The following is a 19,692-nucleotide window of genomic DNA, read 5'->3' as shown; positions in this document are numbered from 1 at the left end:
ATATTGTGTAGCTTTCCGATGAAAGTTACGAGCATCATTAAGACGCTTTTACGATAACTCATTGTTATTTGATTCTTCGACGATTGAATTGCGAGCATTTTTTCGTCACAAATGTCGGTAATTTGCCAAGAGCCTATTGTGTTTCGTGTTTTTTGTCGTATATAATATAATAAAACGCTTCCACAATCTCGCGCGTTTTCGTGTGTTTCAATGAAAAATCCAACTTGAATTATTCATTTTTCCCTTCTTTATTATTATACAATCGTTAGTACAGGTCGCACTTATTCGTATTTATGCATATAAAATTTCAGTACGAAATTTCAAGTAAAAGGTACAATAATATATAAAACATAATTAACAAGTATATTCAATTCAACGATTTTCCTCTAAAATATATGTGTATTCATATATATTTGTAACAAGCAACTCTCCTATAGAGCTAAGCACACGTATAGGAAAAATTAATTTACACGTAAGTTCGTTGCAATAAAATAGGTTTTTGATATTCGAAGATATTCTTTTTCAATTTTTTTCAAGTAATGTCGACAAACCAGGTAAAATATCATCAAAATAGATGAAGTAGTATAATATTTTTTGCGTATAAATAACTAATTGTTATTCATCAACATTAAAAAGAAAAAAAATAATGATAATACAAATGAGTTGTCGCAGTAAGGACTCATTTTTTCATTTTTTGTATAATCGTTCGATTACTATTTTTACTTTTTCGTAATCATTAACAACAGCATATCAAAACAACATTTTAGACTATTTTTCGATGATCAACGTATTTGTACTTGATAAACTTCTTTTTTTTTAGAAAGGACAAGTTTCGTAAAATTATTGGAGTCTCGTAATGTATGATCATGTATAAATGCTCGAACAAAATTTCATACATTTACAATGCAAATGTACAGCGAACAGCCAAGGATTTTACAAATAAGCGCAGCGGATTAAAAGTTTCTATATACGTTATAAAAGCTTGTAACGATCTGCCTTTTAATAACATGTAGCCAATCGATACAGGTACACACCATACATACTCGCTCGAAGCTGCATTTTAACAAACAAGAACAACAACGACGACTGCGCTAAGCGGTGTGCGTTTCTCCACCGATCGGTTGTTGTTGTTTTTTTCTCTTTCTTTCTCTCTCTCTCTCTCTCTCTTACTCTCTTTCTAAAACCCCGACCGTATAAGCGAATAATTATATAATTAGTGGCTTGCGCGCGGCATGTATACAAGTGCAAGATTCGATCACCGACATCCGCAAAAAGGAACGAAAAGAAAAATAGATCGGTTACCGCAATCCGTAAGTCGGTCTCGCGTGCAGCAGTAAAAGAAGAAAGAAGAGGGAAAAAAAACAACTACGACGTGGACTGGAAAGTCCTTCCTTTTTATATACTCGCGGCTGCAGTGTTGTGCTGCTGCTGCTGCTGCTGCTGCCAATGATGATGATCATCATCATCATCATCGATATAAACACAGCTCTCGAGTATAAACGGAAGTGCTTTACACACCGGCGCCCCGATAATGCGGCCTGTGTTACTCCATAAGAAAGAGAGACAGAGAGGATAGAGACGACGATCGGCAGACGAATTGCGCACGCGAGAGCTTTACACACATTACGTATCGTAAATGACATTACACATGACTACACGAAACGTCGCCTCATTACAATTCTTCTTCGATTTGTTCATTATATGTACAGATATGTAATATATAAAACGATGTGATTCGTCTCAGTACGGATGTAGAGCGGCTAGACCGAGTCTCGGCGGCTCGGCGTAGCTGTGTCGGTATCTCGCCGGGGTCGAGACCTGAGCCTTGGAGTTCATCGAGTCGAGCATGGAGGATCTCGCGCTGTCGCGATCCAGGCCTGGGTAGCGCTCGTTCTCGGACAGCTCGCCGTAAGTGAACGGCCTGGGCCGCTGCGGCGCCGGATGCTGAGGTTGCGGCGGCGGAATCTGCTTACCGCCGTTGCTGTTGTTATTGTTGTTGTTCTGCAACGAGGATAGACCTCGGGCGTACTCGCGAGCCTAAAAGAGAAGAGAGGGCAATGAGTTAATTTGAACTTTATCGAGTGACTTATAGTATTTTATCTCAGTTCTCTCATTTCATATCAATTAATGGGTCACCTCGATGGGATTTCTCGGGCCTCTCAGCTCTCTCGCGGCCATGGGCACCTCGTAAAAGCTCCTCGGCCTGGGTCTCGACAACTCGCTCGTCGATTGCTGCTGCTGCTCTTGCTGCGGATCGCGTTCCTGTATCATCGCAGGCACCGCACCATAGCGCTGAGGCCTCGCTCTCGGTCTGAAATCCGCCGATATCTCCGGCTGCAGCGGCGGCTCGATCGGGCTCTCGGGCGGCGGCGGCACGTGATGATGGGGCATCGCGCCCCGTCTGATCAACCTCTCATGGAGCTGCTGCTGGGCGGGCGAGGGTGGCGTCTGGTGCAGCTGATGCTGCTGCGTCAGCGGCGACTGATGCTGATGATGATGGACGAACTGCTGCTGGCGACTCGGCGGCTGGCGCTGCAGAATCTGATGCTGCTGCGGGTGAGCTTGTAGCGGCTCCTCGTGCGATAATTGGCGCGTCACTGGCTCCGATCTAAAAAGTCGTCGTGGTCGTAAAAAAAAGAAAATCAGTATCACAGTTCAGTTTTATCGTCGGATTAATTAATCCTAACGTCGAACGTTATAACGTTTTAGAGCTTGTCCGATTGTAAAACGAGCTTAAATCCACATTCTCTCTCGCGCTAAACGTGCAATTTAAAACGGACGGACGACGGTGGGCATTTTATCGGTGCGACGTCGGCACACATTCTCACTCGCACTGCAGTATATGATAATAATAGTAACGACTACGAGCGCGACAAGACGATAAAAGTCCGAGCATATATGTGTGTACAGGAGTGCACACTCGCGCGCGAACGACTCCGAGCCGAGAGAGCTTTCCCACACATCATACTTACTGCACGCACCAACACATTCGTATCACATATGCGCGCGAATACCGGCGTGTCCGCGAGAGTGAGAATCCGGGCCGTGCTAATTCGCTTCCGTGTCTGTGTGTATATGTGTGTGTACGTCTGCGTATTTGTGCCTCACATGTAAAATGTGCACATGTGAGAGAGAGAGAACTCGACAATGACGATCTAATCATTGGTGTCTATGAGTGTGTGTGTGTTTTATGCTGTACACATCGAAGGTGTGCCCCGGAGTCTAGTGTGCCGCCGCTCTCCTCGACTCTCGCGAGCAGCCCCGTACGTGTCTTTCTCAAATGTAACGAATATAATGAATCGCCGATTCGAGATTATATTACCGGCGCGCGCGCGGTCAGAAAAATCCTTATTCGCAAAAGTAGGCGAGCCGAGTTTGTGTGTGTGTTTGGACATTAGAGAGAAAACTCCGTGTGGCGATTACATATGGATATGAATGCGAGCATGTGTGTATGTCTTTGATACGAGCTTTGCGCGCGTTTAACCGTTGATATTGTTCGCAGTTTTAATGGCCTTGAGAGTCGACTTCTCATACAGCGAACGCACCGCACTCGTCGACTTCCAGTTATAATTTTGGTATAATTCCATTTAGTTGAATCCATGACGAACCCTCTAGGCACCTATCATTGTTTCGCTTTTTTACTATAGAAATAAGACTGGTTTTTGAATATGCATAATTGTTGTTGTATTATAAAGCGAGAGCCGAGAGCTTGTGCAGTAGCGCACATTGTTAATATATGCACGCAGACCTTGACCGGTAAAAGCGATCGCAGTTCTCGCGCGCTTTGAACTACTGCATGTAATGCTGCCATTCGATCTCGAATGCACGCGGCTGTGCCTTTTTTCTCTTTTCTTTTCCGTTACAATCGGTATTTTGTAAATAGGTGCGCGCACGAGTACGCACGCGTATCGTTAATAGTCATCGCTCGAGTGCGTGTATACGTATATGTACGTATACGCAATTGAAACGAGAACTCGAAATTCATTCAATCGAATTATAGCCGGGGCACGGGCGTACGCGTGTATGCGTACACTCGTACGTCGAGATAGAATGTGTATTAACGAGCACCGATTGTATACATCGAGGAAAAATCGGATTAACGAACGATTGACCCATTGAAGCCTTTTTTCTTTCGGTGCTAGGTAGGCTTTTTCATATTTTATTCTTTTTCTTGTTGCTTTTATACCGAAATCTGCGAGCGAGCCACCGAAATATCTCTCCCAGAGAATCTATATATCTTCACGCGCGTGTAAACGGGAAAATGTATATCATACACACATCCTCGCGTACAAAGTCTCGAGATACACGTTATACGCGATACAGTTGGCAGATAAACGAGCACGGCGGCGGCGGCTCTTATCTAGGCTACATACATAAAACACGTGCTGCTGCTCCGGCATCGGGAACAGAAAATCGCACTTTCGATTCCAAAGAGCATATAGTTTATGTGCATAAATGCATCCTCGCGCGTCCGATTTTCAATTTTATAATTCGTTTATAAGACCCACGGCTGCTGCTGCTGCTACGGCTGCGCAAAACTGATCTGCACGGAATTTTGCAGCTCGCGTTTTATAAAAGCTGCAGCACAAAAGAAAGTTTCTCTTTCGCGCGCGCTCGAGCCTCGCGAATCTCGATAAAATATTTCCTTGTACGGGTAAAATTTTCAATGACTGCGCGCGCGCCGACTTTTTTTCTCCGCTCGGTGTTTTAGAAAATAATTCATAGCTTATACACTGCTAGGTATATGTACAACGTATATAGTACAAGACACATGTGTGTGAACAAGCTCTCGCCGTGCACTGCAGTGTCCGCGCGCATAAGTACATTTCCGTAAATGCATCATAATAAGCCACGGCTGCAGTGGCGGCGGCGGCGATTTATGTAACGTAATCGCGCGAGCGCGTCGCGCAGCACGCGTGCACATGCAAGTACACACATAGCACTGCAGCATACCTTGCGTACCGCACGCGGCGCTTATTTTATACGTGCGTTAGTCCGTTGCGAATATATAAGTACGTATAATTACACGGCGATAAAGAGCAGCGGCGGCTAGAGAGAGATTAATTAATGAACCTCGCCGACAAAGCTTAAAAACGCGGGAACGCATTATTCACCGAAACTATATGTATAATATTAAGTACGAAAATATAATGCTCGACCTGTGCAGCGTCCTCGACTCGTTTCTTCCGTTGACCCTCGTCGTCGTCGGGGGAGGCGGTGTAGCCGTGACACCGGCGTTGCGGCCACCCGTCACGATGGCCTCGCGCTCCATCTGCCGGAACATCTCCTTGGCGTCGTGGAAGCGCTCGCGCGGACTCACCACGTCGCTGGGCGCCGGATGGCGCGGCTGGTACTGCGGACTCGGCGAGCGCTGCCTGTGCTCGGCCAGGCTGCGCCTGAGTCGGCCGCCGCCCTGATGATGGCTGCTCGGGGGCAGCTGCGTGCCGTTGCTCAGGATCACCGCTGGACCCCCTGGAGAGCCCCGATGATGATGTTGAAGATTGTGATGATTGTTGTGAAGATTGTTGTGAAGATGATGATGAGCTTTCGTCGACGGTATCATCGCGTGATTGCTGCGCTCGGGACTGCGCGGCAGTCGGGGCAGACTGACGCTCTGCTTCACCACGGCGTGCTGATGATGCTGATGCTGGAGGGTCGTGCTCGGGCTGAGCTCGTGATGATGATTATGATGATGATGATTGCTCAGGTAATCCGTGTCCTCGATGCCGTGGCCCCAGTCGTCGTCTGCGCGGAATGCATGGAAAGAAAAAAACGGAAACGAATGCATAAGAGATATTTTTCGACGCTTCGACACTTTCTCCGCGCGCCGAGGCGCGCAATTCCAACGGCTTTTTCACATTTATATATATGTGCAATGTGTATTATCATTACGTTATTATAACCGAATCGCGAGAAAACGAGATGCAACGCCGCATACTTGAAATATATCAATGCCATTATATTGTACACACGTGCGCGCCAGCCGACGTATATCCTACCTATATGGAAAATTATAATGGGCCCCAGCGTGCGCAATGTGGCGAACGCGCGGCGAGTCTATTAGCGTATACAACAGGCCTATCTGGACGCGAGTTGATGACATTTTACGGAGTGCTGCAATATACCGAGCCAATCTTCCATGAATGCAACACCTCTCGGTCTCTCTCTCAAACTCTATTATAGTATTGATCTCGCAACTTTCTAACGCTTTATCTTTTTCTCTTTCTCTCTCTCGCTCGCCCGAGTGCATTATATGTACGATTGCGATGACCTCTGCGCTCGAGCATTCCCATCACGACTTTTCGACTCCATAATCTTCCATATATAATACGTATGATATATAACGTACCGTAAAAATTTTCACGTATATATACACAGACATATATGTATGACACGGCTCGCAGGGGCCCTCGAAGGGGAGGGACGATCGAGACTCGTGTGTCTGTGTGTTTATATGCTGTATCATCGATTGAAAGCTCCAATCCAGCCCAGTGCATATAATGTGTGTGTATGTGTACATCTTGCCATGTGTGTATGTACTTATATACATATACGATACGAGCTGCAGAGCGAGTCGAATCGAGAGCGTGAGATAGGAAGAGGGGCCTTATATAGAGGAGCAGCCAGCCAGCCAGCACATATACACATACACGCGCAGACCGGAGAAATGTGTAAGGAGGCCAAGAGAGAAAGAGGATGACGACGATGTGTTCGGGACACCGAGTGTGTGTGTGTGTTTCGTCGGACGACAAGGTGTATAATGCACGTGTGTATAAACATAAATGCACCTTGTACATAGGATCGGCGAGCGCGATCACCGGCGCACAGCACAGCTAGTGGCCTTTGTCATGGATATATTATTTTGACGTGCGCAACCCATATTGGCTATTGGTTAATAGTCGCGCATACATAATATGTATCGCGAACGACGCGGGGCAGCACATCTGTATGTGTGTGTGTGTGTGTGTGCACTTGTTAAAATATATGCGCGCGCGAGTATTTGCCAATAGTCCACAGAGATAAACAGTTGAAAAAAGTTCGACCGAGAGAGTGAGTGAGAGAGATCTTACGCGCGTGTCCCGTTAAGCAACGAGAAAAAAAGAAAGAACGGCCCCTGCATCAATATTGACGAAGCAAATATATGTGTAGGCAAATTTTTTCCGAAACGAGTCATGAGCTTTTCGCTCATTCCCGATCGGCTGCCAATACAATGAGGCATTTAATATTATAATAAGTGCTATATACGCGCGTTCGAGTCGTATGGTAATAATAATAATAATAATAACGAGAGCCCGTATAGAGTCGTACGTGTATACGAGAATCGTGAATCACAGCACGCGCGAAAGTTCGAGAATTCAATTAACAACCGAAGCTCTCCGCGCTTAGCCGATCGCGGTTTACCAAATCAAAACAAAAAAAAAAGGACAAAGAAAGCCACATAATAACGATCAACAGTTCGATCCAGGTCTGCCGATTGAATGTGCATATAATAATAAAAGCTATTTAAGCGATTATCATGCGAAAAATGGGACTCGAGACCGCGAGACAGCTCCGACGACGACGTATACGCGGCCCCGCGTATTTATATTCCGATCGCGCTGGAACGTATATAGGTACAATTAAAACGAAATAGTAGATAGTTATACGACTATATAGCGATTCTCGATCGAGCGGCGAGGAGACGTCGATCTGCCGATTTCTAATGAAAATTGCCCGCGTGCACTTTTTAAGGTTAACGAGGGAAGCTCGGCGAGGTATACGACGACGACGAGGAGGAACTAATTATATATACGATGAAGCGAGGGGGAAGGGAGGAGGGGGCAATCATACATTTATATCATTAGAATTAGAAATGATTTTTAATGAGATGGACTCTCTCGCGCTCGACGTAACCGTTTATAAATAATCTTTCTCTTCGGTGATGTGTGTGTGTATATGGTACAGGTATATAATACGCAAACGAGCACACTCGCATACACAAAGTCGTACCGATCGTCATTAAAAATAAAGAGGAGAGGAGAAAAAAAAAGTACTAAATCATCGCCGCATCGATATATGCTACAAGCTTATGGTGCAGGCGCAGGTACCTACATAGCAGCAGCAGCAGCCGCAACAGTCAATGACGAATTTTATGATTCCCATAGCTCTTCGCGTTCGTTCGTTCGTTCGGAGAGTACTCGCGCACAGGTACCTCTCTCTCTCTCTACCTGCAGTATGTATACTCTCTAATTACACGAAAATCGCGCGTGTCTGGCAGCGGCAGCGGCAGCGGTGCTCGTCGGGCTCATTCGTACACGTTTGTGTATGTACATGCGCTTAATAAACCCCAGAGAGTGAGTGAGAGAGAGAGAGAGAGAGAGACCCTCGGGCTGTGGACCGAGAATGCGGAAACCCATGGCGCATGTATAGAAAGAGAGAGAAAGAGAGAAAGACGATGTAGCCCTCTTGGCTCGCGTATATATAATGGCTTCGACGCACGATGCTGTGTTGTGCTGCGGCGGCCCGGCATATAATCCCTATTGCTGCGTACATACAACGGAGTCCGGTGCCTCTCGATAGAAATTCAATTCGATAAAACGGTCCCGCGAATTTCAGTCGACTCTCGCGCGATCGAGTGCATGTGTGTATGTGTGTGTGTGATACTTTTTGCGAGATAACGCATAACGTGGCGCTCGTGACCTTGATGCACGCAATACTGCGGGCTTGGATAATACTTATACGTTAAAAATATTTCGACGATGCGTCGCGAGTCGTCGTGCACTCGGTGTGGCTATCGGTATAGATAGCGCCCACGCGGGACATTATAATTTTACGACGGTACGTCTGGACGCTTCCGTCATTGACAAGCTTAAGGACGAATCGATTTACAATTTTTCTTTTCATTGACGTTTCATTTTCGTGATTGCCGCACTTCTATTGTATAATTCATATTACGTGCATTACTCTGTGGCATGCGGCATTGCTTTGCCGAAATAAGCTCGTTATTACAATAGCAATGATAATCGATAAGTTTCAATTTCTTGATCATGTTCTGATGAACATGTATTTTGTAATTTATTCTCATATAAGTATGCAAAACTTTATTTTTTCCCGTTCGGAATCGACCACGACATCTAGCGGTTAAATCCGAAGTTATATAACAATAATAATACGTCATTCTCATACATGCGAATAGCCCCCGAAGAAAACTCGTCAAGGATGCATACGTGGTTCTTTTGCTCTACTATATACGTACAAAATATTAATACCTGTGTATCTCCGAACTACGCGTGTCACATTTCACCCTCCGCGCGCACGAAGCTCTTGTTAATTATTTTTGCGTGGAATTCGTAGCGCGTGGTTTTATTTGTCTTTTTTTTACGACACGCATTATATACACATATAAACTTACGTACGCCAACTCGAACCCGAAATATCGATAATAATATTTACCATTACTTCGTTTCCATATATCGCGTGTTGAAGCTCTGTGGGTTAAGTGTATAATAATATCCTTAAAAGCGATTGTATACAGGCTTCGCGTCGTACCTGCCTACCGAGCCGCATTGAAAATATATCGGTGTCAAGAATTTTGTCAACATATCCATTCACCATACGATATTCTTACATTACGCGGCCACTCCACATATTTTCTCTCTTCTTCTCTCTCTCTCTCTTTTACGTTTCTTTTCAATTTTATTCAACGTTTATACGCGCGCTCGTATTATAATAATGAATAACGTTATAATAGCTCTCGCATTTACGTATATATCGCAAGCTGCAACGATCGGCGCTCAGTAGCCGTATAATAGCCGCGATCGTTTCATAGAACGCAGCGATATCGCCAGCGATCCAGAAAAAAGCTACACACACACACACACACACGGACGCACGCATTCGTATATACATGTGCGAAGAGCGCCAGAAGGAGGAGGATATACGCGTTTTTACGTGTATTATACCGAGCTCCGATCCTCGCGCGGATATTTCCTCACATCGCGCGCCGCGCGGCGTATTACGGGACGTACGTAGCGCGGAGGCGCCTATGTATATAATGCTACACACACGCGCGTAATGGGTTTTACTCTACTGCAACGGGATGCGATAGCGCGTGAAACTGTTAATACCGTGCGCGCAGCGCATCGCGTTTTCCCTACTCGAGTCGCTGCTGCAGCGTGTGCGTATAATATAATACGCGCACGCGTACGAAACTTTGATCATTTTCTTGCTTTTTCGCCACGCTGCGTGTCTCTGCGCGTACATTCATGTATATATACGGTCGAGACGAACCGAGCTGCTCGTTTGGCAATAAGCCATTTTCGAGCCGAAGAGTGTATAAAGTGGATGGAGAAAGAATTTTTAGCGGTGCGCGAGTTGCGCGATATTCGAGATGTTTCGCGCGCGTTGAGAAACGCGTTCGATATTAGTGCGATTTTTTTTTCTTCGTACACTACTCGTGGTGTATCGAGATGCTGCTCGTGATGCTCGTTTTTTCCTCCGCGCACGGTTTCGTGGAATATACATCTCCTTCGAGCTCGTGGAGAGAGACTTTTTTTCTTCATCCTCGACTCTCTCGCGAGGAGGTTTTATGTTACATCCAGTTTTCAGGCGATCGATCCTATTTTTAACCTTGAGCCCCCGCATGCGATCGATCGATCGATCGACTTTTGTGTATAATTTATAATTTTAATAAACGAAACGCAAAAAATACGAATAAATTCAATTCGGTGCTCCTACGTGGGTAATATCCTAGCAATATACGTATATTTTTAACCGATGATGTAGTCGCCGTCGAATATACATATTACACATATCGTAATCATCCGAGTTGGAAACAATCGAGCAATAACCAGACTGCAATTCGCAACGCATGTTTAAACGTTCATCGTTCGACGGCATAATTATCTATATTATTAAAAACCCTTTCACTCGCGAGCGCAAAACGCGTATAACATACATGGTACATATACAAGCTTGCGCTTTTGCCATTCATTCCTCGAACGCATTTACTTTTATTTCTTCTCTCTCTCTCTGTTCGCGTTAATTCGCAACACAACGATTTACAGGTAGTAGTAGTGCGGTATATATCGCGCGGCGTATAACTTGTAAAATGTTTCATTGCATAAAAGTCGAGCGATGTATGTGTATGTATGTATGTATAAACGTGGGTGCGCGCGCGTATAATAGAGCATGTAAGACGATGCTTCTCTCTCTTGCGTGCACGTATGTATGTACTACATGCGTATGTATATCGCGAAGTCGTTTTGCGCGCGTATCGATATAATACACGATTGCGAAAGACCCTTTCCCGGAAAAATTGGATTAAAACGTACGTAATGTTCCGCTTTTTTTTTCGATTCGAGCGAATTAGCTTCGAGTCGTCGTGGGTTTGCATATATTTGTGCGATCGTCGATCGTATTAAGTGTATAGACATCGAGCAAAAGCTTATCGCGCATCGCCGATGAGCTAATCTTCGGCAAAAAAAAAGTAAAATAATACATTTTTTCTTTTAACGCGTCGAAAACGGTGATGATATCCTCCGACAGCCGAACGTGAATTAAATTGAATCGGAATATCACGAAATCGAACCTCATACGTAATGATTTGGAAGAGCTCGACATCAAGATGCGTTTATAATACTACTGCAAACCATATCCGTATGTTTACAAAAACAAAGTTTAGGATTGAATGAATTTAAAATTGCAATTTTGGTGTAGTTCAACGATACGCAAGTGTCTCTATGTATCACGCTGCGTGTGGCCAGTCGGTGGTAGAGGGGGTAAAGCACAGGCAGGAGCTATGACAATAACATAGGCGACTAATGCGTATACAGTCGCTGGCGAGGAGTTCCTGCAGCAAGCAAGTGTTTACAATTGGTAATTTCGAGATAAAGTGTTGGTTACTCAAAGTATACATAACCTCGAATATTTTTTCAGTGCAAATCGTGAAAATTCATCCTGAAAATACGTATAAAATCAAGCGAGCAATGGAAAACATACAGGACACAATTAGGTATAATATTTCTTGTGCATGACACGATTTTTTTCGAAGCGAATGCTTCATTGAACTTGATTTTTCCTCAGGATAAAGAATGAACCGAACGATACTGCAGGTGACAATGATAACTTCGATTCCATAGACTCTCGCGACGTCAAGAACTTTGAAACAATCCCGTTTTATGAATCATCAGTGAGTTCAAGAATTTCAAAGGTTTACTTCTTTCTCACCATCAAAAACTATAACAAAATTTTTATTTTAGTCAAATCACATCAATCAAGTTATGGCGTTGCAGAAAAATTCAGATGAAAAAATAAGCGTAGATTTTGAGTGTCGAAATTTTAAACCAGAAATGAAGGCTTTATCAACCACTATCTTAAAAACTGAGAATGAAAGTTATCTACCAATCGTGAAAAAAACAAATGAAAATCAGAACCATTACTTGTACGATAAAAGTTTGATAATTTTGATCAAAAAAGAATTTGATTATGATAATGATCGTCAATTTCCGGTCAATTTACGATTGCAGTTTAGCAAATCTCAGGTGGTGGAAAAGTTTGATAAGAAAACTCGAATCAAATTATCTCATAAGTGTCATTTGCATCGAAAAACTTGTGCAGGAGAAGCGAGTCTGAATACACATCGCAAAATGATACACGGACAAAAATGTACCCTTCAAAATCACATAAGTGCAGTACATTATCGGAGAAAACCCTTCGAATGTAAGATTTGCCATAAATCATTTCCAAACAAGAATATTCTCAATAGACATATAAATGAAGTACATAAACAGAAGAAACCCTTTGAATGTAGCATTTGTCACAAATCATTTGGACGAAAAAGTCATCTTATTGTTCACATAAATGCAGTACATAATCGTAGCAAACCCTTCGAATGTGAAATTTGTCAAAAATCATTTTCATACAAGAGTAATCTCATTAGACACATAAAAATAGTACATGATCAGAGCAAATTCTTTGAATGTGACAATTTTCAGAAATCATTTGGACTAGAAAGTGACCTCAAGCGTCACATAAGTGCAGTACATATTCGGAGCAAACCTTTTGAATGTGAGATTTGTCACAAATCATTTGGACTAAAAAGTGACCTCAAGCGTCACATAAGTGCAGTACATAATCAGAGCAGACCCTTTGAATGTGACATGTGTCGTAAAACATTTTCACATAAAGGTAATCTACATAAACACATAAGCTTCATTCATGGTCAGAGCAAACCCTTTGAATGTGAGATTTGCCACAAATCATTTGGACAAAAAATTATTCTTCAGCGTCACGTATATGGAGTACATGATCGTAGTAAACCCTTTGAATGTGAGATTTGCAACAAATCTTTTGGACAAAAACATAACCTCAAATCTCACATAATTTTAGTACATATTCGGAGCAAACCCTTTGAATGTGAGATTTGTCACAAATCTTTTGGACAAAAAAATGACCTCATACGTCACATAAAAGCAGTACATAATCATAGCAAACCCTTCGAGTGTGATATTTGTCATAAATCATTTGGACGAAAAAGTAGCTTCAAAAGGCATATGAATACAGTACATAATCAAAGAAAACCTCTAGAATGTGATATTGGTCGCAAATCTTTTGGATAAAAAAAGGTTCACATAAATGCAGTTCATAATCGTACAAACCTTTTTGAGAGTAAGATTTGTCGCAAATCATCTGGACAAAAACAAAATCTTTAACGTCACGTGAATGCATTACATGATCGTAGAAAATCACAAAATATGAGATTTGTTTTGAAACACGTGAACATAATGAAGACATCTACGCGCATTTGAATGCTCGATGTAATTTTGATAAATCTTTCACTTTCAGAGCAATAAAATATGTTAAATTGTTATTCATTTCATCTTGAATTTTGTCTTAAATAAACATGAATATAAACAAGATTAGGAATTCAATTATTTTTCGAAAGTATTGTTTTGTAACCCATCTTTCCAACATTCCAATTATTAGTTAAGCCTTTTCTCAAGTACCTGCTCCCAGTTGGTATATGCTAGTAGAAAATACTTTTCAATTGAAGCAATGATTATTCATCAACATCGCCCGGCAATCCTCGCATCTGATTTTAGTACACGTGGAAGATTAAAAAACTGCAATGGTCGATACAAAATTTCCGTAAGTAGTGACATTAGTACAGAGAGGTGAAACGTGGCCCTTCATTCCCTCAACACGGATCTCATCCAACGAGCTTCGCGAGACCACAACCTTTTCTTAGTTCCAATAGTCGTAACAATTTTACCAATCGGATGAATCAACAACGCAGCCACCGTTCAGCTCGCTCCGCACAAGCTATTACATTGGATATACCGTCCCGCTGCACGCGACTCGAATCGCGCGTTATTGCGCGAATTAAAAAGCTCGACACGGGCTCGCTTCGACGACGCGATCGGGCCAATCGCCTTTTTTTCAACGGCCGAGAGAAACATAAATAGCAATATAAAATAGTGAGCCGCGCGAGTAAAGGCTCATTACGCGCGAGCTACTGCCTGGGCAGCTTATAAAGTGCGCGATGATCGCGATCGGCTCATTTCGGCTGCGCACGTGTGTTATAGTGCAGCACGCACGCAAACCAATCGGCGGGCGCACGTTTGTATAACTACCGCAAAAAGGCTGCTGCACCGGCTCTACACGCGTGTGTCCGAGTGTGTGTGTGTTTTATACATATAAACGTTGATATTATACTAACGGTATTTACACACACACACATGCAGCGCACGAAAGTCCGAACTATTCGCGGCTATATAATATCGAGACGATTTTCGCGTGTGTGCGTGTGTACATATACTTTAAAGAAGAGCATAACAGGTGCTCGGCTCGTGTCTATCTCTGTGCGCGTGCTTGACGTATAATAATAATATAATATAAAATATATATACCGTATATAAACGTTCCCGCTTTAGCAGCGCCCGCAAATACGTATTACCAATTATGGGCGCAATTGAATTTCGATTCATATATATATGTGTGCGTGTGTGATATACGCGGCTCTCTCTCGAGTCTCGAGCCTGATTTATTCGCGAGGCTGGTATACATATCGTAAAAACCGCAAGCTTTATGCGTGCACACACACGCACGCACGCGTGTATGTGTAGTAGCTATTGGCGATCGGAACGGTACCGTACTGTATATGTATTATATGCGTCCACGAGCAAGGTGCCCTTTAAATTATTCACTCGCGCTGATCGTATATATATAAAATACGTCACGCGACTATTATCATTTTGAAAACTCCTAAATTATTATTCATCGAGCGCTCGAGAGAGAGAAACATTTATAAACACAAGGACTTTCTCGAGTCTCCGCGGCTTGAGCGAAGAGGAAAAAAATCGCGTGGATATTCTCACGTGCGCTGCCGCCGCCGCCGCCACACAAGTGAACGTATTAGAGACTGTATATATAGGAGCAGTAGCTTGGACATATACGAAAGAGATATGAATCGACTTGATATCATTAGGATATAGGAGGTAGAAATTAACCGCGAGTCATTGTCAAAGTCTCGCGATCTTTTAGCTCTTTTATTATAACAGTAGAGTCAAAAAACGCGAGCAGGAGATAAAAAAAAAGAGAGTTCATAGAGGTGCATGTGCAATATTATCGTATAGCAGATATTTCGACGCGACAGCTACACTATATACCACGCGAGAGCTTCTCGAGATCACGAGAAAATGCCGATAATTGCTCTCTTCGATTTCTTTTGTATTCTGCTGTTGTTTTTTTCTTTTACGCCGGGACCAGTTTTACTTTTCTTTTTTTTTCCTATCTCTCTCTCTGTATGTTGTTGTTGACTAGACCAGCTACTCCAAGCTGCACACTGGTGACCGCGATGCGTGGGAACGTCGCGCGCGCGCGCGAAACGTGCCTGCGATCGGTAATATACATATACGTACACAGCGAGGAAAGTTTCACGCGGAAACGCAAAAAAAAATAGGAGCTTTTTCCTCGCTTATCAAAATAAAATATGCATATAAGCGCCGAACGGCGCACAAAGGCGAGTAGATGTATGTACAGTCCCCCGCGCGCTTTATATATTCCATATAGTGCACCGACTTTCTTCGCGCGATCGGCAAAGCAAGCAGCAACGGGGGGAGGCATCTAATCTAGTTTAGAAAATGGTTAACACGAGCACGACTCTTTATACATACAAATACGTGTCGCCCATTAAGTAATCTCATCCTTTTAATTACTCCCACTCGATGGGTATTTTGTGTGTGTGTGTGCTGCAGCGTGCCTATAATAGCTAACTCACCGCGAGCGACCTAGTATTTTACAATGAGCAGCAGCAGCAACGACGACAAACGAACGAACGAACGAACAAAAAAAAGGCGCGCGCGCGCGCATATCTATAGTAGCAACCACTTTTCGAAGCCACTTTTACACGTCGGAAAACAACTTTCACGTCCCTTGCACTGCGCGCTACTATATACGCGATCGCGCGTATATATAACGAAAAACGAGAAATTCGAGTGGGTATGTGCAGTGCAGTGCCAAGCGTGCCTCCGTGTGTGGATGTGCAAAGGGAAATTACTGCATACTGCACCGGCGCGCGCGGAGGCTGCGCGGATAATTTACATGTATAGATATATGGTGCAACGGCGCGGACCGAGAGCGGCGTAAACCGGGGAGCCACTTTTCTCCGGTGCGCCGGTATAAGAAAAGTACTAATTATCGCGTATAAGCTGCACACTCGTGTCGCTGCATACGTACTGTATTCTTTTTTTTTTTGCATTTTTTTGCGTAATATCGGACGCGCGCGCCTTCCCTTTTCTCGCGTGAGGCCACCGTTACGACGCGTTTTATGATACACACACATATATACACCAGCGATTAATTAGTTACATACTCGCCGGTATGGCTCTTTGTAAAGGATCTCGGCGCAATTGTGTAATTTTTTTCACGGATGCAGCAGCGTCGTAATATTTTACGCGTTCGTGAGCTGCAGCTTATAATATATATTTCGGCGCGACAACGACGACCACGACGATTCCGAACGGGGGGATTATCGTTAAATTTCGCTGCAGCGTATATAATTGACTTTTTCTTTATCATCCGATATATATAATACAATATACGAAACGACAATGCTATATAAGCATAACGCGCGTGTTACAACTACTACTACTACTACTACTAGGTACTCGTGCTCGACTCGAGAGAGATTCCATCGGTTCAAATTAGTCGCGCGCTTTTATGCAATCGTAAAATCTAGTCTCTCTCTCTCTCGAGTATTTTAACGTCTATTAGCGTTTAACGACTCTGTCGGATTTTGCAGAGAGTCGCGCGTGCCTGACCGATATTATTTTATTTTAATTAAAATTTCTCCTGGGTGTGTGTAATGAGAGGTGTGATACCCCCTTTTCGATCGTTGTTGTACATATATAAACGAACGCTTTCGCGAATGATTATACCTGCACCTTTATTCGTACCTCAGCAGCTATATAAGAAGCTGCACCGAGCAGCCCTCTGGTAATTGTATATACGCGGATTTTATGTATGTGTAGTGTGTGTGCCACGCGCGATTACTCCTATCTCCTGAACTTGCAACGACTCCTTGCCGAGGTCTATGTAATTATTTCCTTGGAGCTTTTTTTCTTCGTCGTCGTATACAGAGGCGGCTATTATGTAAGGGATCTCGCGTATATGAAAATGAAAAGCACACACACAGGTACTAGTATATATCGGAGCCGCTGCCGTACATATATACAATATGCACACGCGTATATGTGAGAGATACGCGCGTAGAAAAACTCCCAATGCTCGTGTATGTGCGCGCGCACAGGCTCATAACATAATGATACGAGCGCGGCGGCGGCTTCGTCGAACAAAAAGCCCCTCGAGAGCAATTAGAATTATATCCTATCTTATGTATATACGCTTGAAAATTACAGAATTTTAGCTGGATAAAAACGAAAATTCTCCGTTATACAAAGAATTTTTACGACTTTTTGCCTATATATCTCATTTGAAGAAAGCAAGGAAAAAAAGGGTTATCTACATAATGAGCCGATGCGCATAACTCTCATATAAAGGTAAACCTAAAGCGTGCGAAATTTCGCAGCTTCGTATGTATACACGTGTGCTATATAAACGCGCGTTCTAATCACTGCGCCTCATCATTATCACCGTCATCATCATCATCTCGACGTGGAAATTGTTTGTTGCTGCGGCCGTCCAGGGCAGTACGCGTCGGTATATACCATACAGTCGGACACTTTCTATCGGTGCTCGTCATCGCAACGAACAGCGATATATAGCTGCGCACTCGCCCGCGTATAGACGTATTGTACACACGCGTGCGCGTTGTGCTGTGTGTGCATATAAGCACGTCGAGCGAGATGATCCATTAACCCACTTTTCTCGACGATACATATAGGTATGTTACGCCGAGAGAAAATAGCGTGTCTGTTAGGGTCGAATGTCGCGTATACGACAACCGACACATACGTCGATGCGCGAATGTGAAAAGCTCTCCCCTACTCGACTTTCGACGAGCGACTAATTGAAGGAGATTATTGCGCGTCTCGTTAGTACTCGAGTGCAGTCGTTGTGTTATATAGCAGAGCTATCATCGAGCTAAGAGAATCGTCGTTGCTCATGGTACAATTTGTATGCTATACGAGTATAATCGTTATTGAGCTTACTACTATTTATATACAGCTGGCGAAACTTACCGGACGACGAGTCCCTGGTCGGCCTGGTCGGCCTCGGACACAGCGCGCCGCTGCTGCCGCCGTGATGGTGCAGATGATGATTGCCATGATGATTATTATGATGATTGAGATGATGATGAGGATGATGCTGATAGGGCGGCGGTGTCGCCGCGCTGTCCGAGCCGATGCCGCTGCTCGCCGCGCTCCTCGTGCCTCCCGTTCCTCCTCCTCCTCCGGTATTCATCGTGGCCAAAGTCGGCCTGTTGTTGTCGGCCGTTATCACCGGTGTCTGCGTCTGCGTCTGCGTCGTCGTTTGGCCGGCAGCGTTATTATTATTATTGATGTTATTGGTAGTGGCTGTCGTCGTCGTCACGTTGGGCCCGACGATCGTCTGATTGAGGCAGCGTCGCAGCTCGATACCGGCGAGATTGCCGCGCGCCCGGTGCATCGTGTCGTAATCGCGCGGCGGCAGCAGTATCGGGCCCGCGTCGCAGTCCGCCGCCGCGTTGCCTCGACCTGAATTTTTACATACATTACAGCTATATAATACATCACTCGAATACATATAAAAAGAATATTATATATTATGTATGAAGAGCGCCGATCGGTTGAATCGATATTATCGATCGCCAAAGATCAGATATATATAATACGCGCGGTATGTTTCGCAAAAAGAACAAACAAAAAACGTCGCGCAACTCCTGCTCGAGCATATGAATCTTATCTGTACGAAAGAGATCGGAGTATGAGCACCGAGAGATGTATGTCTGTGTCTGAACGCGCAATGCAACGTATATACAACACAACCCCGCAGCAGCAGCAGGCAAGTATGCGCAAGAGAGGACACGCGTATCTTTTATGTTTTTCTGCCGTAATATACGATCGTTCATGGATGATAAAAGCCCCGCGCCAGGCCATACATACACATACATTAAATTTGTGTGTGTGTGCAGTACTGTACTACCATGCGAGCCTTGCTGCGCGTGTATCTGTGTCTCTTTGTCGCGTAACCCCGTAACCGCGCAATCGTTCG

The 19,692-nt window shown here is 43.9% G+C and overlaps 1 protein-coding gene across 1 annotated transcript in view; it reads right to left on the bottom strand.

The window, feature by feature from the left end:
* Positions 1-670: 670 nt before the first annotated feature.
* The window catches only part of LOC106659764 (filaggrin-2), a 41,353-nt gene continuing 22,331 nt past the window's right edge, over positions 671-19,692 (bottom strand). Inside the window, exons 6-10 of the mRNA XM_023457905.1 lie at positions 19,033-19,175; positions 18,681-18,954; positions 5,160-5,745; positions 2,137-2,608; positions 671-2,037 (exon numbers count right to left, since the gene is read on the bottom strand). Of these exons, the coding sequence (XP_023313673.1) occupies positions 1,741-2,037; positions 2,137-2,608; positions 5,160-5,745; positions 18,681-18,954; positions 19,033-19,175 (1,772 nt within the window). The 3' untranslated portion in view covers positions 671-1,740. The remainder of the gene's footprint in view (positions 2,038-2,136; positions 2,609-5,159; positions 5,746-18,680; positions 18,955-19,032; positions 19,176-19,692) is intronic.

The sequence above is a fragment of the Trichogramma pretiosum genome, unplaced genomic scaffold, assembly GCF_000599845.2.
Source record: "Trichogramma pretiosum strain Unisexual culture from Peru unplaced genomic scaffold, Tpre_2.0 scaffold21, whole genome shotgun sequence".
Lineage (NCBI taxonomy): Eukaryota > Metazoa > Arthropoda > Insecta > Hymenoptera > Trichogrammatidae > Trichogramma > Trichogramma pretiosum.
The sequence above is the reverse complement of the archived record's forward strand: the minus strand, read 5'-3'. Positions and strand labels throughout refer to the sequence as shown.